This window comes from Bombus pyrosoma, linkage group LG9, assembly GCF_014825855.1.
Source record: "Bombus pyrosoma isolate SC7728 linkage group LG9, ASM1482585v1, whole genome shotgun sequence".
Taxonomy (NCBI): Eukaryota; Metazoa; Arthropoda; class Insecta; order Hymenoptera; family Apidae; genus Bombus; species Bombus pyrosoma.
Window position 1 is genome coordinate 9011279 of NC_057778.1, and position 24348 is coordinate 9035626.

Genomic DNA, 24348 nt, shown 5'->3' on the forward strand with positions numbered 1-24348 from the left:
AATGGCTCTGCCGTCGATACGAGCAGGTAGGCCGATCTACACTTTATTATCTTCATGACGTAGCAAAGGCGGCAATATATGAATTGAACATATATTTAAATGAAAAGAAAAGATGTGATCATGAATTTGACTAACTTCAAAAATATGCTTTCTCTGAATTGTTTTCTTGACAAGTCCAAACAACGAAAAATATATAGGTATTTTAATGTAATTCTCGAAATAAATAGTTCCTAAAGGTTTAACGTAACAGAAAACAGAAGCATTTTTACAACTATCATTAACCATTGAATATTAATCAAAGCATTCAACGATTAATCGAGCAACTTTAAAAAGGAAAATCGAGATGTCCTGTATGAAAAGTATCTTCACATTTTCTCATTTACTGTATGATCTTTTTGTCTTTTCTATGAGGATTACTTTCGCCATGACTGTAGCTGCTTTTAAAACGATTGTACCCTCTCGATCAAAGAATTTGCTAGGCGAAACGGTATTGGTAAATAAATTTGACACTTATAGTTTCTACATTCCATTTCTCATCTCATAAATATGTACATTCATTAGATAACCGGTGCTGGTCATGGAATTGGCCGTGAATTGGCTATACAATTAGCTTCTTTGGGTTGCATAATCGTTTGTTGGGACGTAGATACCGAAGCAAATCGGTCGACGATGAGTCTGGTATCGAAAAATGGTGGAGAAGTAAGGAAAAAGAAATAAAAGGCAGATTGAAATAAAAGATTGCGTTAAAAGTTTTAAGTATAAGTATTTTACAAATATTACTATACGAATATACTATACGACAATCATAAAGTGATTGTACAGAAGCAGTGCAGGTGGTATAATAGCAAGTCGTAAGATCCATCAAGTACAAATTTATTTCTATGATATAATTTATTTCTAATAATCGCAACTTTGTTATTGTACCAGCAAGCCCTATACTTTAACATATCTAAAAGTTTGAAATAGATCTATCTATTAATAAACTTATCATATAGGACAGAAATTATTGGAAATCCTAATTTCTAATATTTCTGAATAAATAAAAATCCTATAATATTTTTATTTGATCTTCGATAGGCATTTCCATTGAAAAAGGTATATACATATATGTATATTTAGGCTTACGGTTTCGTAGTCGACGTATCGAAAAGATTAGAAGTCCGAGAGGCAGCGAGGTTAATGAGAAAAGTCGGCGTGCCAGAAGTGTCTATCCTGATTAACAACGCCGCTGTATTATATCATTGTCCTTTTTTGAATCAAGACACGGATATCATAGAAAAGACGTTCAACGTTAATGTTTTATCAAACTTTTGGGTTTGTTCATCAAATGTTCACTAATAATTTATAAAATGAAAGAGTTACTTAAAATTACAAGCAACATTAAAAATTATAAATACCAAGGAAACTCTCACTTGAACCTCGAATTTTTTCAACAGACTATAGAAACGTTTTTGCCCAGCATGATGCAAAATGGAAAAGGACATGTAGTTTGCGTGTGTAGCATGTGTGGTATATATGGTGTGTCCCAAAAAGTAGCCTACTGTTCTTCCAAATTTGCTGTGAGAGGTAGAGGAATTTTTAATTGAAATATAATAATTTTTTAAATAGTTCGCCCATCGTTAAAAACGTGTTCAACATAACATTAATGCTGTAAATGCATCATAAATGGTATTGACGTAGTTTCTTCCCTCTTTTAAACGAAAATGACGCATTTCATGAAAAAGTATGATATTATTCATAATTAAACTTTAATAGGTTTGATGGAGGCTCTTTATGAGGAGCTGCGATTGGACCACAAGTATACCAACATACGATTTACAACCGTTTATCCATTTTATGTGGATACTGGGCTAGCCAGAGATCCAAAATATAGGTAACGTGTGGATAAAAAGTGTCTTGATTCAATCTTTCATTCCAAGTGTATGATTTTTGTAGATTTCCTTATATATTCGGTGTAGTATCACCTGGATATGCAGCGGGAGAAATAATCAAAGCAGTTAGAAGAAATTATACCGAATACTCTATTCCTAGATGTCTTCTTACTCTAAATTCCATTAACAGGTATTTTATATAGGATGATCCAGTTTTTTCCAGCCAAACGTTGTCAATATGTTCTATAGGTCAACATAAGGAAAACACGTCATATAAATATATGTCATTGGAAGAATTGTTCTGAAAAGGAGTTCTAAGAACTATACGTGAAATGAACGGTGACGAACGTGCGTTATTATGATACGAAGTATAAGTAGGTGCGGAGTATTTACATAAGGTATCGTAATACTCCTACAATTCTAGCTGCATTTAATAAAAATGTTTACGACATTCGTTACCGCTTATTTGATATACAATTTTCTTGCTATAACTCTTCTTCTTCCGCTAATATATATTTATCTAACGTATATTTTTATCTTTTCGTGTAAAATATACTGATAACGTTTGGCCGGAAGAAAACTGGGATACAATCGATCTTCATAAATTTTATTACTTTAATTTAGACTCAAATTAAATCAAGTTCTACATCTACAAATTCTACAAATTCCAACACTTGAACATTAAATACTTACATTCAAACATATTCATTTTCTAATTTATATTCTCGTAAACATAAAATTTTTCTTGAACGTTTATGGCCCACAGATTGGTTCCTGAAAGTGCGATGAGGTTGATCCTTGATTTCTTAGCGAATGTAGATCGTAAACGCCGAGAAAAACTTGCAGTCCGGGAAACTGTCGCTTCGTAAAACATAATAATATTCATACATACATAAATTTATGTTTATAGAATGCGTCACAAGATGATGTCACGTAACGTGTAATTTAAAAATTACATTGTATTATATTCGAACTCGATAACAAAACAATTTTTTGTTAGCAAATATATCATTAGGTATCTTACAGAATAATTACAATAATTATTTTAATTTTGTTTATCTCATAGTAAAATATTTTAATAAAGAATTAAAGATAATAGATAAATCAATTCTATGCTATTAAACTTGGAGATTGTATATTTATTGATGTTAGAAATAATTTGCAATTTAAATCAGTTACGTTACTTAGAAGAAAAGTTTCCCTATAAATATTTAAGATGTAGAAAACAAGCAAAACAAGTAAGTTCTTTAATTTTTCGTACATACAAAGTAGATATAATCCTACTTTCTTCTTTCTTCTTCTATAAGAGTTTTTCAAAATATTTATGACCTTAAACTTTGAATCAGCTAATAGACCATCGCACGTACTCTGTATGTTGCATCCTTTCACTTCCATAAAAAGCTTATAACACTAGATAAAGATAGTGTAATAATCGTGCGCTTAAGTAGGTATGTATCATTTTGGTTGACAACGTATCGCGACGACGAAAATCGTTATCGAACTGAAGAATCTTGATCAGCTTAAATGACAATTGATATGATTATGATATCAGGCCGAGATATGACGATGAAAACACAATTATCTTCCTCGACGTATCTGACCCTACAATAATGTGAAGTATCGCAGAATTCGTTAAGAATCGGAAGATTTTCTTTTATTTACCTATTGAAAGGAAAAATTACTTCATTTTCGCTGTATTAAAACAATTAATAACAATTTGCTTTATAAAATCCAAGCATTGTATTTGCATGATACGTTTCGTGAAATTTAAGAGAACGATTTCAATCGCATTCAATAGGAATCGATGGGTTTTCCTCTTGACCTACCTGAACAAACGTTATCGCAGGTTAAAAAGATATTTTCTAAATAGAAGGTGAAGGTGACTTTGCTATCTGTAATGTACAGTGAATTCCTACAAGGAGTCCCTTTTCAAGAGACTGGATGAACTATCTTAATTGATCGTACGTACAGTTGTTTTGGCGAAATCTTAGATTTCATTGTGGGAGCATAAACTCGCTGACTGTGATCTGATTTTCTCAGCATGTCTCGCGAAACTATATGATCAGCAAAGTCATCTGAACAGAAATTGAAAATATATATATATATATATATATAGGAAAAAAATATATAAATATATATATATATAAAATTGCCGTCTTTTTTTTTTTTGATAAAACGGCAATTTTATAGCGTAGATGTCTTGAAAAACTGCATTTATTTAAATCATTACCGAAAGGAATGACACCAGTTGTAAAAAATAAAAAAAACTATATGAACATGATGGCAATATCTTTTGTAAATGTGAATAACTTTTCATTTTTCTGCAGACTGTTCTATCATTTTGTTCGACCGAATCGTCGTTATATTTCTAATCTTGCAAGAAAAAATATTTATTTTCGCCTTATGAGTATATAGCGGTACATTAAAAACTAGTTGTTAATGAAATATGTTTCTGTATCTTCGTTTGTTATTCAATAAAATTCTTCGAATTTGTGGCACGCGGTATTTTCCTGTACGGGAGTGCAGTACTGCTTAGTTAAGTTAAACCAGTTGCAGGTCTGTCACGTGAAGCCGCATCTTCTGCTAGTGCTTCCATAAAATTCTTCCATGATCATTCAGTCTTTATAAAATAGCGCTTCAGTGACTACTGGTAAGTCTTCTATCCCAACTTTCGATATAGTTTCGCTGCAATCGTTTTAAAAAAATCCTGCTATAAAGTTTGTGAGTTTCAAGCACAGTGTTCCACTCTATAGTGTCTGTCGTTAACTAAATAAATCTCTTTACAGTGATTTTACAGTGATTAATAAGTGTAATTAAAAAGAAATGAAGGATATCGTGTGATATACATATGTCTTTAATCTAATAACGAAATATAAAAAGTGATTCATAAGCATCTTTTACTTGGTTTCCTTCTCGGTATATGTCTTGCTAAACAAGTTTACCTTGAAACAAACTGAAAAATCGAAAGGCAAGTTCATGATAAACCTTCCCAGGCAAGGACGTAACGTTAAAAGTCAATGACGCCAGCATCATAGGGCTATCGCACGATTATTCTTTCTTTTTTGAAATTCTACCAAATTTAGATTTGAAGATACAGAAATGGAATTCCCATTATATTTACTTTTAGAGTTACTCATAAGACAACAATATCGTGCATGTCAGGCTTCAAAAAGTAAAATTTCGTTAAATCTAAAAACGTTTATATGTAGAATTGTGGAGTTTGAAAGACTCAGAAATAAAATTTTCTTACATATTCTCATTCATACATGTATACAGTATAGAGTAACTCGCACAGACATAGACACCAATGTGTTCGAAAAATTATTGCTCTATACGTATATTTATCTATAATAATATTATCGCATTAATTGTTTTTAAATATGTTAGAACACTTATTGTGATTGGCAGAAATGTAAATTTTGCTTGTTTAATACACACAGCTTTTTGTATAATACGTATATATTAACACATCATTGTCAGAAGTCATAAAAAAATGGTTTTTGTTGACTGCTTGTAAAATGTAAAAAAAGACAGATAAATAGGGCGTTCAAGCACTGCAATTATACTCAATCTGTAATCATACTGAACATATAATTTTATTCCTGAAAAAACATACGGTTGAAAAAATTGAAGGTAATAGGAAAATTTATCAGGATGCTAATGCAGTAAACACAATAAACAATTTACATTTGTTTACATTGTAACCTACGCAGTTCTTCGGAGAGAGACGTGCATCGAAAAATATCAAAGAGTAAAAATTTATTAGTATCGAAATGGAATATATGTATTTTGTTTAAAATAGAAAATTCGATCATTTATCTGTGTAATTGAATTTAAATAAAATCTTCCTCGAATGGAGCAAGTATCTCGTAAATTAATTGTAAAATAATTACTATGACAGGAGTCACGATTTCAAATTTCATAAAAGTATGTTCGATGTTTTAAAAGTTATAAACATTGTCGTAATACTATCCGATATAGATGAAAACTTCAAAATAAACCTCGCAACAGTTTCCTCGCGGATTTATAAGATTCTTTTGGTGTCTATTTCAAGAATACCTTTCAGAGGCTACCAGAATGTTACGACTTCCGAAGTTCAAAGCTAAAATATCAAATTAAAAGATTCAATTTCCAATTTAATGGGGTCAAAAGTTTAAACATTTAAATCTGAAGCTGCACGTTCGCGATATACTTTCTTATTAAAATGCGTTCTTACTACTTTTTACACAAATATTTCCGATTTCTTTCACATCCTAATGTGTCCCACTTTTCTTCAAAACGCCGAATTACATCTTCTCCAGTCTCTCATTTTAGTTTATCGAACACGACCAACATTGAACAAGGATCTGGTTTCAGTTCACCTTAACTACCGCTTCCCTCTTTCTCGATCGCTCACTTTTAACACAAAAAGAAAAAGGAAAACAACAATAATTCGTAACGGACTAGCTGTTTCATGAATAAAGAGAGAAAATCAGTCGCCGGACACCCGGAAGAAATTTAACTAGACATGCAATCATTCTGGTACGTGGACTATGGCTAGTTAAATTCTGTATCTATATGCGATCATTCAGACCCAGTGCACTCTTTCACGTAATAGCTGTTACATAATGTGTGCAGACTTTTCCTGTTTTTGATTTATAATTCTATATGTATATCATGATAGGTGTCTACTACGTAGTTTAGCAGTTATCGATGCAGGTTGTTACAGTTACAATCGAAAGAGAGGGAGGGAGAACTGTTGTTCTATGCAATACCTTGCACGCTTTATGCGCTTTTATATTTCATAAAAGGCCATTGTTTTCCCTTGTTTAATAAACATGACGATATACAGATATAAATTGTTGGAGAAAATAAAATAAAGGGACTTGGAATTTATTTTAGTATTTACTAATATATAGCATCTAAATTATATTGGTATATAAATATATTAATAACGCTGTTTGTTTAAAAACGGTAGTACAATTTATTATGATATTATTAACAATGCTACCATAAAATCGGCCATACAGCGATGGGGTTTCGTAGTCATTTCACCAGTTACTAATTGTCCCATTACGCAATGTTCATACACTTTCGCTATATTACTGGATACCAATATTTCCGGATATAGTTAGTATACTACGGTACACGAGGCTCCCGTACGATAGCGCGTCATTTGTAAAGTGTTCTGGAATTGACGCGGAGTTCTCTGGCGTTCGTTCTTTCGTTATCAAATTTTCTCACATACCTATCTCTCTGATTCTTCGATACTGAATCCTCTGACTTTGACATTCTTTTTCTATCGTATCGTATCTTTCATAATTTATCTCGTTAATTAAATTGTCACGCATAAATTTTAAATTGCTTGTTTATATCACTAGTTAATGGACGTTAATCGTTAGAATAAAAAGAAAGTGTTTCTTATGAAATAATTTAATACACAATTTGCATTAATCGAAAAGTATTGGCATTTCATTCATTTTCTTGCTGATTTCTACTAATTTTAATTTCTTTTTCCTTTCAGTGCAATGCATCCCATAAAAAACGAGATGGCGATCGTGAGCTCAAGAATACCATACTCTTCGTTCAGCATTTGGCTCTTTCTCAGCATTGAATTCGTAATTAGTACCTTGCTATCTATTTTCCTGAGAATCCTTAAGATATTCAAATCACTGCTGCCGGAACCACCGAGAGATTTGACTGGAGACGTAGTTTTGGTAAGAATGCAAAGCAGCATCTCTCGTGAACCTTTAGAATATACGCTTGAAATTAAACATTTCGAAAATTGAACTTTGCAATGAAAGATTCTAAACCTGAAATTTTTATGCTTAACGCGAAATTCGAAAGTTGAGATTTACCGAACGACCGTGCTGTGATCGAAAATAAACTTTTTAATAGTCTTATGTATAACTTTATGTTCTTCAGGTGGTCGGTGCTACTTCCTCTTTAGGCAGATCTCTCGCGGCTGAATTCGTGAAAAGCGGCTGCTCCGTTATTTGCGTGGACAACGATCACAAGTTAATCGAGGAAACAGCATCGAGATTGAAACAACAGCATCTCACCACCGACGAAGCCAAGCCGAGGCACAGAGAGGACGATTCTTCACGATGCAACTCGACTATATCTGCTTACGAGTGTGACCTCTCGAATAGAGATGCCATTAAGAGAACAGCCCAAAAAGTGAAAGATGATATCGGAAACATCAACACTTTAGTGATCTGCATTGACAATTCGAGCGATGACGCTTTCGACATGACCAGCAAGACTTTAATGGCTCATTTTTGGGTATATAAACTTGTTTTTCTGGTTGTTCCTCTTTGGTTCTTTTTTTTTTTTTTTTTTTTTGTTGGAACCTTTTAAAGAATACGATCAATGGACACATTAATCTTTATTCGCAATTTTAATTTTCACCTCACAATTAATCTTTTTCAGGCAATTAAAAATCGTTAAAAGGAAGGATTGAAATCAATTTATAATTTTATCTATTATTGCTGGGTAGAGATATTTATTAATTATTGTTTAATTTGTTAGCGATTATTATAAGAAACGTTAATGACCTTGTGGATGATGGGTACAATTTTCTTTATAGGATAGAAAAACAGAATTATGTAAGATATCGAAGAAGATGAAGGATTAGCAGGGTATTATAAATTTATAAATTTCTTTAAATACCTTCTTAGTTTGATTTCGTTAAAAAAATAACATGACCGTTCAAATTGTTAGTAAAAACGTTTATATTCGATTCTAATGTGAATGTAAGGAATATGTTAAGGTATTTCTTCCATTGCATTTACAGACAGTCCTCGCGTTTCTTCCAATGGTATTGGATCAAAAACGAGCCCATATAATTGGAGTGACCCCAATCGCATCGAATAACGACGCTTATCATGGTTCCAAAGCAGCTGTAATGAGTAAGCATCTTTGAATAGCATTGACATTACTAATTTACTAATAATCAATAATTTAATAATTGATAATTCATTAATAACTAATCTAATGGTTGATGCAGGTTTCATGGAATGCATGTGTCAAGAATTGGGCCACCATAGTAATGATTTAACATTTTTGGCATTCTCTCCAATTAGAGAATGCAGGTAATGGTACTTCAAACATTTAGATAAAAATAATAATCGGAATATTCGGCGTCTTTCATAGAAAGACTGCTTCTTCAAGTTACTTGGGCAAATATTTCTTCAGTTGAAAAAATGTAGATCGTTTACAAGATTCTTATTAATATTCGAACAGTGTTTATAATGTGAGAATATTAATAACAGTCACTGTATATAAGTTCCTTTTTGGGGGGGTTTTTTAATTTAATTACGCCAAATTAATTGGATTTCTGTGACTGTCACAGTACATTGAAAGAGAGCGAAGAACGAGTGGCCAAGAACATTGTGAAAGCAGTAAAGACCAATCAGTATAATATGAGCGTCAGCTGGATATCCAAATCGCTGTATCACATAAGGTATAAAAAGATAAATACAGAGTAAAAGGTAACATTTATCATTCTAGAAAAAAGATGAATAATTTTCAAATAATTTCAATCTATTAATTTTCTCAAATCTTTTTTCTGCGATTATTTGATAAATAAATATTGACATCAAATTTCAAAGATCTCCTACATAAAACAAACTCGGTTCCTTATTCGCCTATTTTATTTTCCAGTTGTATGATCTACAACGGAATAACGTTGCTCACAGAGTGGACCCACCTTCATGGATGCGATTATCACACGTAAATATGAGTCCTCTCTCGCTTTACGCTCAACACAATCATTAAAAGAAGAATGTCTAGAAATCGCAATACTACGATCTATGATGTATCAAAGGACAGCCTCAGAAGTTCTCTTGATAATTAAAAGAAAAGCAAAGTTCATCCGTACAAAATAAAATTTTATTTTAATCGCTCACGTGTCGTTCGACGATTCGAAAGTCCACACAATTGAAGGAGGAGAACGTCCGAATAGTGACGCAAAGTTCAAAAAATAATCAACAATAATTACAAAGTTTCCATATACGAGAGATATAGCACAAATTATATATGCATTAGAAAAGAAAAAATAACGTGTATGTTATTATTAAGTATTCGGTTATTTTTCCTTGAAAAACGTCCGTCAATCAGGAACTAGCACGTCGTAATGACCGCTGTCCGAATTACCGGTGAATAACAGTCTGGCTGTAGCGTATTGCGAGCTCACATGATTGTGAAATACTCGTTTAAGTTCGGGTCTGTCTTTGATCTCGCGATAGATCGACAGATTCATGTTATACATCTTGGTGGCGACCGTGCATTCGAGTTCACTGGCGAACGTGCCCACCATGTCCATATAATTTTCATAAGTTTGCCGATCCGATATGTTCCATTCGGCCATCACGAAAGGCCCGTACTCGTGCCAATTTTCCTTGATGTGTTGCACAACCTGTCGGACAAGATATCTATCGTAGAAATAAAAGGCTCGAAGGTCGTGCGATGCAAAAAGACTTAATTCTTCCTTGAAATCGAACGAAAAATTCTTTTACTTAATTATAATTTTTCTTTTAAGATGAAAAGGAAGCATTAAAACGATTTAGAGATTCGTAAGATTCTATAGGATAGTTTGTAAATTAGAAATTTTGTTAAGATAAGAAGGTATATAGATACCGATAGATATTAGAGATATAGATTGCTTGAAGTAAATGGAGAATCTTTTGTTCATCGAAAGAATTTCCTTCGTTTTATCAAATACGGATCAAATTTGATTTTCCGTCGATGCATTAAATATTAAATTTTAGTTCCCCTATAGGACATTTTTATATATTTTGTAATATTCTTTCTATAGAGTCTTTGATTATTTCAAGCAATTTATTTTGCTATATGTATAGATCTTTTTCGTAGTTTGCCTGAAAGAATCACATAAACGAAAACGATGCACACCATTGATCGAAGATACCGATGTTCGTCCTCGTTTTGCCATAAAATGTAGCTAATCGCCCGAAACATGCAATTACCATCGCCGTAAATGTTTTGCACGCGAAACGTGCCTTCAGCGCACCTTAAACGAGCCGTATCTGTAACATAAAGATCATCATTTATATCCTATTACCAATAAGTAAAACATTAAATCTCACACGCACATAGATTTACATTTTAAATCCTCTTAAAATAATAATAAATTCTGTTACGAATATAAATCGGACGAAGGTGTACCTCTTTTAAAAAAGATAAAACGCCTGTTTTTATCACTTTTAATACGTGTATGCGAACAAAATTGTTCACAGGGGATCCAATTAGTTTGTCGATTCCAAACAGAGTTTGTTTGTCGAATATCGGAAGCGTGGATGTAGAAGTCTCCGCGGTCCAGGTGCTGTTCGTGTCCGAATCGATTATATCTTTTCGCATTCTTAAGCAGCGACGAGCGATGCACGCACTTGTCTATTAATAAAACGTGCAAACAGATAATCAATGGCTGTTTCTATAAATAGAATATTAAAAGTATCAAAGAAAAATATAGCCTATTTTGAATATAGCTTATATAAAGTTGCTTATGTCGACTCTCTGTCCATGCGAATACTTTTTCATAATTATATTCAAATATTAAAAATGTCGCATAAATGATCGATTATTATTTGGGAAAGGTTACTCTGCGTGTTCTCATCGATACTATAAAATTGCGATTATGTAAGGAGCGAATTTTTCCAGTTTTTTTTTTTTTTAGACGAGATAAGAGGAATTCTTCGTTTGAAAAAAGTCGTAAAGATCGGAGCGTGCTGTTAAAGGCAGAATTATTATCAGTATTTTATCCCTCTTCTACTTTTACCTTCTTCAAAGATGTGGCTACAGAAAAGGAAACACCAGAGGCAAGGTAAGAGGAACGCCTTTAAAAATGTTAACACCTGGACTTTAGTAACGTCCAGTTTAGGTATCCTTCGACAACGACAGTATATGTAAGCTGCATTTTTAATTAATGTAATAGTTCAAGTCAGAAACAGGTATGATATTTCTCCTTTTTTTCCTCTTTTTCTCTCCTTTCTTTTTCTTTTTTTTTTTTTTTTTACTTAATATCAAATTTATTCATATGCAAATTGGTTTATGCAAACATAATTTCGTTTATCGACATTAGCATTTTGAAAGTTTTGACGGAAAGTTCGATCTTCTGTTGTCTTTTTTACTTTCTAATGGAATTACGTTCACTCGTAGCGTTTTATACATTGGAAAATCAATTCTTAATATATACAAATCAAGAGTACAATAATATCAAGCGCTGTAAAGGTATCTTCATTTTAATTATTTCTATAAATTAATGATTTAGAATTTTTATTTTCCTATACTTTATTACTACAGTTCTTCCTATTATTTCGCGATCAATAAGATTATTTAATTAAAATTGATATTATAAATGTGAAAGAATTATATATATATTGTAAATTATAGATTATGTCTTTTGAAATAATTTGTAATGATCGTTGAACAGATTATTTTAATAGTTTATTAATAATTACAAACTTTTTAAAATTCCCTCGTTTCAGGGGTCACGAAAAACTACCGCCACATAGCGATGAAAAGGTAGAACTAATTATTAGGTGGCAAAATTAAAAAATTCAAATTTCTCGGCTAATGAACTGAATGCTTTAATTTTTGAGGACGTAAATGTAGATTTAGAGTCTAACGATGTAATTGAAATCAGTTTCTTCTAAATATTTCCCCTGGTTTCATAGTTATAAGCAATTTTAAAAAATCGTCTATTTTATGGACCATGGAACAGTATGACATCTAGCCTCGAAATCGGGAAGTTTGGATTTCTTAATTTTATCTTCTGTCGATTAGTTTCATCTATTCGCCGTTAGATGGCGGTAGTGCTACATTGTCTATCGACTAAATGATTTTCTAAAATTGCTTATAATTGGGAAACTAGGCATACTTAAAAAAACTAATTTTAGTTAATTATTTAGGCTCTAAACATTCGTTCGAAATGTCAAAAGTTAAAAAATTCTGTCTCGGAACTGGGAAGTTGGATTTCTTAATTTTACCTCCTGTCGATTAGTTTCACCTATTCACCGCTAGATGGATGTAGTGTTTCGGGGTCCATGAAACGAGCAAATTTCAAAAATATTTAACGTTTTTACGTTTTTATACTTTTTCTCTAATAGCTTCACGATTTTTGTATCTATATTCTTAATAAAACAAGTCTTTTAATATCAAATGCGTATAATAAATTTGATATTAAATGTCTTTTGTATATTATATTTCCTTTCTTTCCTCTCAGTGGCCATTCATTGATTCTGTGCTCCTGTTATCTTGGAAGCTTTCTAACAAAAATGTATAATCTAAGCTGAGTAAACAAGAGACTATCCAGGAATAATATATAAATATGTGGTTATTTAATATTTGATAAAAAACTTTATTTATTCATTTTATACAAATTAAATTGTGTTACAATTTACAATAATACATTTTAATATTATTTATGAACATAATGAATACTAATTACGTTTATAAAGATAATTAAGAGAATTTTACGAAACTTTTTACATATCTAAAACTTTCCATTGCTTTTATTCAGGTATGTGTTTAAAGAAGATATACATATAAGATAGGAAACAAATGTAAAAAAGGGATCAAAAACTGACCCAGAACACAATGTATGTAAAGAAGCGGTAGATAGAGAGGAATACAAAGAGCGGAAAACAGGGGAAATAAAGGAGAATGACCTGACAAGACGAAAAAGGATCGAACCCGTTGCAGGCAACAAAAATGTGGCACTAAGCTTTTAAATAAGCAAGTAAATGCAACACTACTTCGCTGTTCATCCGTTTCAAATAGAATTTCATCCTCTAAAAATTATTAATTGTAAAATTATATAAATTATATATCTACTTATAGGGATAAAAATCCCGCTTGCTGAAAATATTTTATTAAAATTAAAAATGCGTCATTTTTATTTTACCTATCAGCGTAATGTATACTATATAAACACGTAATACATATTGCGCGTGTCACCATTCACAAACACCGAAATTCACAATGCATTCCGTACATGGTAGAACAAAAACACAATACGCTCTTCTATACGCTATAGTCTACTCAATTAAATCGTTCCATTCTAAGGAAAACGTTTAAATACATACGTACATAGCTTCTTCCGCCTTTAATGCATAGCACTTCCGCAATTAGAATTCTTGATTAACCCGTGAACTATGTAAAAAGAAAACTCATGTTCGCTAACTTCGAGTAACATCTAAAAATAAGTGAATTAATTCTTTATTAATTCCTCTGTTAATTCCTATCAAGCAGGTTTCTGGTTAAACTCTTTCATAGAGCGTGGGGGTCCCGCTAATTATGATCGGTGCGTATTTGCAACGTAATACATACATATTTACAATTTGTTGTTTTAGAAGAACCGTTTGACAGAGATTTTCTGTGCCACCTCCTTACACATCATATTCTCCTAATACAAATCCCCAATTTGGGGCCAAAAATTCCTGTCGATTCCTAAAGAAGGATTCATAATTTGTAAAGAATTGCTTAGTTCTACATAACAGCTTAAAGTTAAACAACAAAACTGTATGTATTTGTACTTACGTACTGCCACTACCAATTGTATTGGCAGAGAGTAACAAAGTAGGAAAAGCGATATTATCGTTCCAATAGAACGGAACTGGCTGGAGTAGACCGTAGTCAAGTTGCTTGGCTACAAAATCGTGTTCGTATATACGTCGGTGCATGTCACTTGCACCAGTTGGTCGCAAGAAAGGGACGGAACAAGTGCCAAGGAAACATGGCGACGCATTGGAACGTGCCACAGTGATGCAGCTAACGTGCAACGAGATCGTTTCTATCGAGTGATCAAAGATACCCGTGGCCTCGCACGCGAAAACATCTATCTGGCCAAATGACATGGGAATTTGTAATCGAAGGCACTTCCTGCTGACAATATGCACCTTGCAACTCGTGAGTTTCTTCGATGGAAAAATGTTTTTGTCCTCTCATAGAGAAAATTATCGTCATCCTGTGACACACGTAATTCGTATTTCTCTAGCACTGAGTCACTGCGTGATATTCTTATGAGAAGACTCTGATTATTGAACAGATATTAATCATCAAGTATTTTTTAAATAAAAATAAAGAGTTTAAAGAGTTTGGTCTATGGATTGTTACGTTGATATAAACTGTAAACGATACGAAATGTTTTATCGACGATATCATGGCTCGATGAAACGTACGCACTTGCTTGATTATCGCATCGCTTTATCGATCTATAGATCGCATGTTTTATCTTCGCGGAATAAAGATCTCCATGTAGAAACTGACCGATCCATTTAACACCGCTTTTACTACTTTCTAAGCGCTTTCTTGTCGACTCGCATCGATACCGATACAGAGTTCTACATTGCACTACAGAGATGTTTTTGCTAATTGAAAAATGCAGTAAGTGCATATGAAATAGGATAACTTAACAAAATCGGTTAATTCAATATTACCGGTGGTTAATTGATGCAGTATCAATTAATTGAGCTTTAAAGGATTTAAAATGGAATATGATAAAAATAGAAATACAATGGGATGTTATTTAAAGCAAGTATCTTAGTTGTAAGCAAAAAATATGTTAAATGGTTCATGAACACTGGCTTGCATTTGATCCATCAGATTAATTGGGTATTTAGAACACAGGGCAATTGGTGCAAATTAAGATTGTAGACAAAAAGGAGTTGGTAGAAATGAAAGAAATTAATCTTTTAAGATTCAAACATATTCTACTCAGACTCTTTGTTGATTTATTGAATTTAATTGGAATTATTTCATTTTTGCTTGTAGATCACTACGGTAGAGCGCCAGGTCTTCGACTTTCTGGGCTTTATGTGGGCCCCGATACTGGTCAATTTTTTCAACATTATATTTGTAATCTTAGGGTTTTTTGGAGCTTTTCAATATAGACCTAAATATATCATATCAGTAAGTACACTCCCTTTATTTTACGTTAATATATTTTTATATACATATTTATTATAAACAGAAATAATTGTTTGTATACTAAATTTATTTTAGTATTGTATATGGAATACACTATGGTTAGGGTGGAATATATTTATGATATGTTTCTACCTCGATGTTGGTGTACTTGACAAAGTAAGTATTCATTTTTTAAGTAATTTCTTTTTCATAATTTTAATTGATTTTTAATCGCAATTCATTTTTTAGAATAGTGATATTTTAAATCTTGGTACTGGTAGCTTTTCCTGGTGGCATGTCAATGGACCAGGTTGTAAAGCTATTTATGATGTTACTGAACCAGAATTATTCAGACCTGCCCGACCTACAAACGTGACAGATTGTGTGCTAGATTATGAAGTAGTTGAAATTTTACATGCATCTACTCAATGCATCTTAGGTGTAAGTACCATTAAGTTTCACTATTTAGTAAAAGTGTACTAATTACAATATTTAAAATAATATTTCTTTTGTTTTAGTTTATTGCAATAGTAGGTGGTATTTGTCTAAGTAAGGTTTTCCTGGAGGAAGATGATAGCTGTAAGTATAAAACTCAAGAATTTCTGTTTTGATTAATGCCAGTGTCAGATTAGCATAAAAATTAGTTTGCAGAGTGAAATTATTTTCTATTTTATCCTGGGATATTATTTGATGGTAAATTTAAGTAATATTTTTTCCTGATATCGGCAAACGAGATATAGGAAAAATTTTCAAAATTTAATTTTTTATTTTTATACAGTTAAAAAACTAAAACGTGCAATGATAAATCTTTTTATAATACAGAATAACATGTTTCGCTACAGAAAAAGATTGTGCCAGCCATTCTGGATATTTCTTTTTTAATTACATAAATTTAAGATTTATTATTGCTTGAAAAGAGGGTTGTCGGTTACAGTTGATTTCATTGGTGGATTTGATCCTCCACTTTGGTAAGTGCTTTGCCTGATTCATGGTTTGCACGCATTTGCACCTTTTGTAAAGCACGAAGTAAAATGGTTTCTCTCATGCACATCATTACTCATCGATTCTGTTGCGAATGTTCAATGTACTGTGAAATAACATCTTTGAAGCTTGAATATTACGCGAATTTATTTTTAGATCTTTGATACAACATGTATTGTTTGCAAACGTATAAACTGTTGTGAAATTGGCTATATTCGAATGAGACTCATATACCATCTAATTTAATTTTAATCAAAAAGAATCACTACCTTCACGTCACAAACACAATAAAATTCGATCTAATGCTATCGATTCTACGTCATATTTCAGTTGACTTTGTGGGAGGTGATGACTTTGGGTTGGCAGGCCACACGCCGTTACATCCTATGTACGTTAGCTACTCGGCTCTTCCATCACCTGCCCACCCTCACAAAAATTCCGCTCAAAATTACCCCGCAGGCACAGCTAGCTCTCATCAATCAGTTTGTCACGATACCAGCTTCCCAAAACATAACGATAAAACATTTAACAGCTCCGGACGAAGTAAATGTAGCTTCAGAAATGACACGATCAGAACTGAACGAAGCAATCTATCCAGTCGCGACTTAAAGTATGTTGATTACTCTAACGACTATTCGAATCCGTTGGATCATTTACAGAGGCCTGTATCCCCATACGACGAATACGATTCATTGGACAGTGCCGCTAAATTGAAGTATCAAAAGAACAAATTGTATCATCCGCACTCGTCCAAATATAGTCCCGTTGCATCCCCGCGTGTCAAATGTCGACCTGTTCCAGCAAAGCAAATTAAAGCCCCCAACAAGCCTAGAGTCTTTACCGATCACGTTCGCGAACAGTCAATGCGGTCGTTTTACTCAGATCCAAGATTGGCAATTGAGAATCAACAGAACGTGACTGACCAAGAGAAACAGAATAGGTCTAAAAGAGATAGTAGACCTCTGTCGTTGTATGCCAGTAATTTTTAGATTGTTAGAAATTAGAAAAATATATATAGAGTTTATTTCCTTCTAACTTAATCCATTCGAGGTCGGGGTCTCATTTGAAGACGATCCTGAGAAACCTGATACTATTTTTTAATATTTCAGCAGAACAGTGAACCACTTTTTTATTTAAACCGATAATGATGTAAATGTTTCACCCATTTCTTTTTATACTATTCGACTTTTGTATAGTGTTTCCTGAAGATTTCTAAATTATTGACTTGCTTAAAATTCTTTTCAAGAGAGGTTGCATTGGATTAATAGTATAGGATGCATACAGTGCATCGTCGACCTCGAATTGATTAAAACAGCATATGGACTGAGGTTAAATGTATTTTAATGCTAATTTGTAGAGAATTCGAAGGTGTTACATAGAATTCCTATCCTTGCCAAATAGATAGAACGATTAGAGAGTAGCTAGCTTAGGGTGCCTTCTCCGATTGATTTATTCTTGTTAGTCTAGAAAGAATATCTTTCTTAAATCAGTTTTTTAACATCACAGTAACAGGTTAATAATTTCTACTACGTCTTTAAAGTATTTCGACTGACAACGCGGAATAAACAATGTGTGTTCAGTAGCATCGTTTGCTTTTTCGTGTTTATATTAATTCTTTTTTTATGAAGATTTTTATTTACATTTGCTCATAGATATTTTCATATATACGATTCATGTTGGATTAGACAACATGCATTTTTATATTAATACATACACTGTGATACGTATAGAACTATGAATCATGTTGGTTGAAAATGTTTATTCGATCTTTTTATTATCGAACTTGTAACTTTAAGAAGCTATGCTTGATAGATGAGCTTTCATAATATACGAGACAAAATAACGTTGCATCTGAAAGGGAACAAAGAGTACAGCATGAATGGAAGAAACGCTACATGTAAACGTTCACTAATGTATAGGGTTATTTATATTTTTTTTTTCTTTTTGTTATACGAATAGTACTTATTAAGAATTCCCTTGATGACACGCGTGGCCTGGCTTACGACATAGCATTATGATAGAGACCTTTAGACTGCATTGAAATTAGCTTATTGTATCATGATGGTGAAGAACTTGTGTTTATAAGGTGCTGCGAAACACTTTTTCATTTTAATGAAACGTGTATGAGTATTTGGTAGTGCATGCTAATACTTGTTTACGGTTCTTAAGTTCGATAAAATATTTTATTTTATATTCTTCTTTTTTAAACAACGATGAAGCTACATTTTGCATATCTATGTAGATGAAAATGTACAAATAATCGAAATTTGTAAGATACCATATACACAGACTCCCTCATAAATTTTTATTAAATTAGTACTTTTGACATTCCATGGATCGATTAATCGAAGAATGTCTAATAATATGTCGAAGCTAAAAAGAAAAATCTGAAGTGACGAAGAAGCTGTTCTTATTATAGACTTCTGTGCATCTTAATTACACAGAATGTTCTGTGAGTTACAGATCAAGGCTCGTTGAAATATTAGTCCAATCATAAGTGTGATGAGTGAACAACATTCAATAAATCATCAGGTATTTAACAACTAAGCTTATATTCTAGTTGAAGATTGATTTAATTAAGATATGAAATTTCATTAAAGGAAAAAGAAAGATACACAAATTGCTTACTCACCAAGAATTGGTTTCTTCAGGTGGTACGAATATAAATCACGAATAAGCACGAAGATATCACTGTTTCCACTGTTCTGATAAACAGTTGGTTAATTTGCCAACAATCAAAATCGCACAATAATCGATCAATGAACATTTAATGCAATCCGATAATAGACAATACTTATAACGCAATGCTTATTGAGCTGTGCATATACAAATGCACTGAAGAAACGATAGAGTTACGTTTTGCAGTGATTAATTGATGCAGATAGTTACATAATTTTCAATGTTAAGTATCTACATTCAGGTATACACCTATTCTAAACATCTGTCACAGTCACAATGATGTAGCTCTATGCAATAATGAGTTGTTTCTCTCATCACATCTCATTGGACCTAAAGCTGACCTTGTTCACGACTCACGATACTGCCTGTGCGTTACTTAAGATATATTACTTTAAGTTTAATTCTTATTGAATAACTTTGCAAACATTGCATACAATATTATTCGCACAATTATATGATTCAATCATCTATTATATTTTAAGTCAGATATACTTGACTTAATGGATTTTGCAAGTAAATTGCTCACTAAATGTATACTGTATATATATATAATTAGTAATAAAACGTTTCACATTATGTACAGAGGATTTAGCCGAATATTTAATATTAACGAGTCACTTCAGATTCAACGTTAAAACGTTTGTTCGTAGTACAATCGAAGATTCTTTTATCTTTTCCTTCTTTTGTCGAAAGCTTGTACAGTAGTGTCGTTGTGTACTTCGTTAAGGCCGTAGATTTTAATTTTATAGTATAATTTATTTTACTGTATCATATAATTTACTTTTGGTGCAGTTTACTGGCGACAATAAACGTGCAATGCCTACTACTTGCTTGCTTTTTTATTTATTAACCCCCATTCTTTTCTTTCACTCCTTCTCTAACATTCTCCTATTCTTCTGTGGGTTTTCGGGGAACTATTTTATTTTATTGTATTTTTTTTTCATTCTCGATGTTTTCGTCTCTCGATCAGTACTTTCCTACTGGATTACTACAATCGAAAGTCTTTACACGATAATTTACCATTTGGTTAAACGAATAAATGACAATTTTAGACTAGGTCTGACTGATCCTTTAAAAAAGAGTCTAACTAATTCAATTACTCAAGATCACTTAAGATCAAGTCGCATCATCGTTTGAAAATTAAGAAAAGAAATGAACATTGATCAGCCATCGAATCGCGTTGGGAGCGTGTTTCTCGCTGTGCATGTAATAATTAAACCACTTCGATTGTTTTTCTCATTCATACAGTTGAAGATTTGTATTGATACTTCGATAACACGCAACCACATTTGTCACTTGACTCAAAAGTGTGTGTTTAACTTTGCAGTTTGTGCTTGGTATAAAAATCCAAATATAAAAATCTTAGAAAATATTACTATAAAAATATTACTACTTTCCAATCTTCGTTCCAAAAGTGAAGATCCGACGTGATCTATAAGAAACTTCGTTAAAACGTGGAGTAAGAATCGTTAAAAATTTAATACCTAAACTTTATAGTAATTTTTTAATCACTTATTACTTCGAGATTCACCTATTTATTTAATATTTCATTTTTAGATTTCAAATTTCATCCAAAGTTATCGCAACTATCTACATTCAGAATTATTGCAGAATCAATCTGCGATATTAACTCGCCAGTATCCAAGCGCAAACTGAATAATTACCTTAACAGAGCACCTACTGACAAGATTTTTTGTTTGTTTCCAACGCAGCCCAAGCTAAGCGGAAGAAAAAGCAACCGCGGCCTCTGTACAGCATCGAGTACTCTCAGCCAGAGCCCACGGTTCACGACGACGGCGTGTCTCCAAAGCCAATGACTCCACGCAGAGTGAAAAGAAGATCGGTGATTTCTCGTGACGGGACAAGAAGATCCAGCAGAAGGAGTTCTGTAAGGCAGTCACGCAGAAAGAATCCCGTGAACAGAATCATGGACCATCAGGAAAGTCTATACGCCAATACAACGCCCAGCAATCTTACCAATCAAAATGTGAATTCATTGTCCCAAGGCACGCTCAACTATGATAGAATCTCAATGAGTTGGGACAGAGATAGGAACTCCAACTGGCAGCCGGAAGCTGTGAATATAGCTGTGTCTTCTCCTACCTTATGGAACCAAGATTCTTCTAACAATTACTCTAACACTAGCAATTATACGAATCAGAGTTACCCTAATTGGGATGCTAGCAACTCTACCAGAAATCTTACTGATAATTGGCAACCAAACGAATTGAGTCCAATGCAGTGGCAAGGTCAGAGTAATCCAACATTTCAACAAACTAGTACGCAAAGCTTAAACGGGGAAGATTTGGATGAGATCTATAATAATCGACCAGCTAGTGCTAGGTCGAGTTATAGCAATTATCATGGAGTGAGAGCTACACCTCAGGTTCCCAATAGGACGGATATTGTTAGGCAGAGCCAGAGGCAATTTGTTCTCAGTGGACCCCCTGCTTATCAGGATACGGTAATCTGAGAAGTCTGGGGGGAGGTGGTTGGAAACCTGCGTTTGGTGGATGTTTAGTTGTTTAAGGGAATAGTTCGATGGTAATATCGTTTAATGTGTAATTTTTCGAATTGTGATAGTTTTAATGTAATTATGGAATTCTGTAATTGTCTATTGACAAACTAAAGTATTTTGAATCGTATAGATCTGTTTAGAGGATCTTGTAGAGGATCGAGATCTAGAACCGTTGTACTTAATTTTATCAATTTTCATTTTAATTTCAATTTTAAAGGGAATTGATACTAAACGTCCAATACGAACATAGGTTTACTTTTCGATAAGTTATAGTTACTATATTCTTACATTGTAATTGTTACTATTAAGGAACAGGAAGTATTTGTTACTTCTCTGATCGATCAAGCTTTACTCGATAACAATGGATGCAATTGTCTGCATATTGTTATACTTTGCGATAGATATCTTTAAAGTTTATTAACTTTCAGAAAGATTTCGCGATACTTCGATCTCGTAGCGATCTTCTATGATTTCTAAGCTCCGCCTTTTTATCTCAGGACAGTAACTCACGTTTTTAACAAATATTTAAAAGTCATGTTTCATACAATTCGCGATATATACGTATATTCGTATATATCAGACCTTGATAAGACTTTATCACAGTTACAATGTGAGACGATAAAAAATTATATCCTTTATACGAGAAATAGAATTCACGCGTTAAATGAAAGTATACGAATTCGCTGTTGTACAATTTTTAGAAATCTCTTTGCTCCACGACATTTTCAATTATCTATCCATTATTAACACGATTATTTATAACACTGAATTGTTTTTCATCGGAGAAGTCATCTGTAAATATCGATCTATGATCACACAATCATCCTTATTTATACACTTTTTCACCTCGAGCCTTCGAAATGAAACGTTTACGCGATATTTTAGAGAAACATTAATTTTTCTACGCTCTATTTTCTGAAAACGAGATTTTACAATGTATATTGGACGCCATTCGTGTCATAGTCTTCCAGCTATCGAGATAAGATTGCTATAAAATCGTGAATTTCACGGTGACCAATCTAATGAAAAATTTGGAAAACGAAAGAAATGATTACGTGTTGTAATCATATATACAATAAAATATAATAAAAAAATAAAAAATGGTCACTGGTTGGATTCATAAACGTATTTAAACGCTCTATGCATGATAAGTGCAATAAGAGATATTTTTTCATGCGAAAAATCAAAATAGACTACGTCGATGATGATAGGACGTGTGAAATGAAAACCAAAGTATTAAACATCGATGTAAGTTAATGATAATACTTGTAATATTCTGTATGAGTGTAAAACTGCCTCAACTCTTTCGCTGACTGTCGTACAATATAGGTTTAATTAATTAGACGGTCAACTTACACGACCCAAGTACTTAATTTTTATTATTCTTCGAGAATCTCTAGACGCTTGGTTCATCGATCACGTAGTTATATGTTACTTACAAATATTATTATACTCTTATTCAACGAATGTGTTGTCTTATTCTTTTCTTATTACATGTTCAAATACTGCATCGACGAACAGGGTGTTGATTTTTAGAAATTTTAACGTTAAGTTTTTAATAGGTTTCTGTTGCCACACGATTGTCTTTTAATTGAATTTTTTAATCGAGGCAATACTAAATACAAATATTCATTATTTTTGTAAATCTTTTCGGTAGGTCGATCTACTGTGATACTGTGCAGTGGAAAATATAAAATAATAAGAGATCTTTATCATAGAAGGAATGAAAGGACCAAGTGTAATAGGTCAAAATAAATTTTACAAAATCGAAGTTTCGACCTCGATTTTATTTTAATGCTTAATTCGTATATACAAATTTTACTTTTTATATATAGAATTTTTATGAATACGATTTGAATAATAATTTCATTTTAAGGTAAAAAAAAGTAAAGTATTAGTGCCGTGTTCCATAAGTATTAAATATTAGAAATGTAAGATTAATTCTCAAAATTATTTGCAATTTCTGCATATGCGAATCACTTTTTCGTTTTTCCTTCGCACGGTATTGCAATTGTATAATTGTACTCTCTATATTTTATAGAATGTATCGTATAAGTATGTTAAGTTTATTTAAGGGGCAGCTACCTTTAATTAATTACGAAATCACGTAAAACACAACCGTCACCAGCTTGTACTTATTATATTGTTTCTGATTCTTCACGCTCAGGATTGTACACGATTTGTCATCGTTTACTATTACCATTCACCAATGTACAATTATAACAAGCAATAATAGCAAGACAATAATAAACGAAGAATAATTTTGATTCAATGAATAGGAGTTTTATTTTCAAACATAAATTTAATAGCCAAATTCTTTCAAAGATCTTGTTTTGAGCTGATAAATGGAAGAGCGATATACAGGTGCTATACATATACATATATGATTTTTAA

The 24348-nt window shown here is 32.5% G+C and overlaps 3 protein-coding genes and 1 long non-coding RNA gene across 9 annotated transcripts; 3 read left to right on the forward strand and 1 right to left on the reverse strand.

The window, feature by feature from the left end:
• The first annotated feature begins 139 nt into the window (after nt 1–139).
• On the forward strand, nt 140–4224 carry LOC122571034 (short-chain dehydrogenase/reductase family 16C member 6-like). Its single transcript, XM_043734210.1, has 7 exons — nt 140–493; nt 562–699; nt 1120–1314; nt 1437–1566; nt 1756–1873; nt 1936–2061; nt 2638–4224. The coding sequence occupies exons 1-7, from the start codon at nt 344–346 to the stop codon at nt 2738–2740; spliced, it is 960 nt and encodes a 319-aa protein (XP_043590145.1). The 5' UTR covers nt 140–343; the 3' UTR covers nt 2741–4224.
• A 163-nt stretch (nt 4225–4387) lies between these two features.
• On the forward strand, nt 4388–9626 carry LOC122571035 (retinol dehydrogenase 10-A-like). 4 transcript variants are annotated; one of them, XM_043734212.1, is made up of 7 exons: nt 4388–4521; nt 7375–7567; nt 7776–8135; nt 8647–8761; nt 8860–8944; nt 9205–9315; nt 9516–9626. In XM_043734212.1, exons 2-7 carry the CDS (start codon nt 7379–7381, stop codon nt 9586–9588), a joined length of 933 nt encoding a protein of 310 aa, XP_043590147.1. In that variant the 5' UTR covers nt 4388–4521; nt 7375–7378; the 3' UTR covers nt 9589–9626. The 4 variants fall into 4 exon arrangements, with proteins under 4 accessions (XP_043590147.1, XP_043590149.1, XP_043590146.1 ...); XM_043734214.1 differs by lacking the exon at nt 4388–4521 and adding an exon at nt 4630–4839; XM_043734211.1 differs by lacking the exon at nt 4388–4521 and adding an exon at nt 6245–6392.
• An 815-nt stretch (nt 9627–10441) lies between these two features.
• LOC122571037 lies at nt 10442–19528 on the reverse strand. Its single transcript, XR_006317934.1, has 2 exons — nt 19390–19528; nt 10442–11261 (listed from the first exon to the last, which is right to left on the reverse strand). It is a non-coding gene; the product is annotated as an uncharacterized LOC122571037 (long non-coding RNA).
• Nucleotides 11294–23826, forward strand: LOC122571033 (sodium/potassium-transporting ATPase subunit beta-1-interacting protein). Of its 3 annotated transcripts, XR_006317933.1 has the most exons (8): nt 11294–11691; nt 13390–14777; nt 15642–15779; nt 15873–15953; nt 16026–16217; nt 16295–16355; nt 17088–19289; nt 19409–20262. XR_006317933.1 is itself a non-coding variant. In XM_043734207.1 (7 exons), the coding sequence occupies exons 2-7, from the start codon at nt 14724–14726 to the stop codon at nt 21907–21909; spliced, it is 1287 nt and encodes a 428-aa protein (XP_043590142.1). In that variant the 5' UTR covers nt 11294–11691; nt 13390–14723; the 3' UTR covers nt 21910–23826. The 3 variants fall into 3 exon arrangements, 2 of the variants coding, with proteins under 2 accessions (XP_043590142.1, XP_043590144.1); XM_043734207.1 differs by lacking the exons at nt 17088–19289; nt 19409–20262 and adding an exon at nt 21149–23826; XM_043734209.1 differs by having other exon boundaries at nt 17088–20262.
• The last annotated feature ends 522 nt before the right edge of the window (nt 23827–24348 follow it).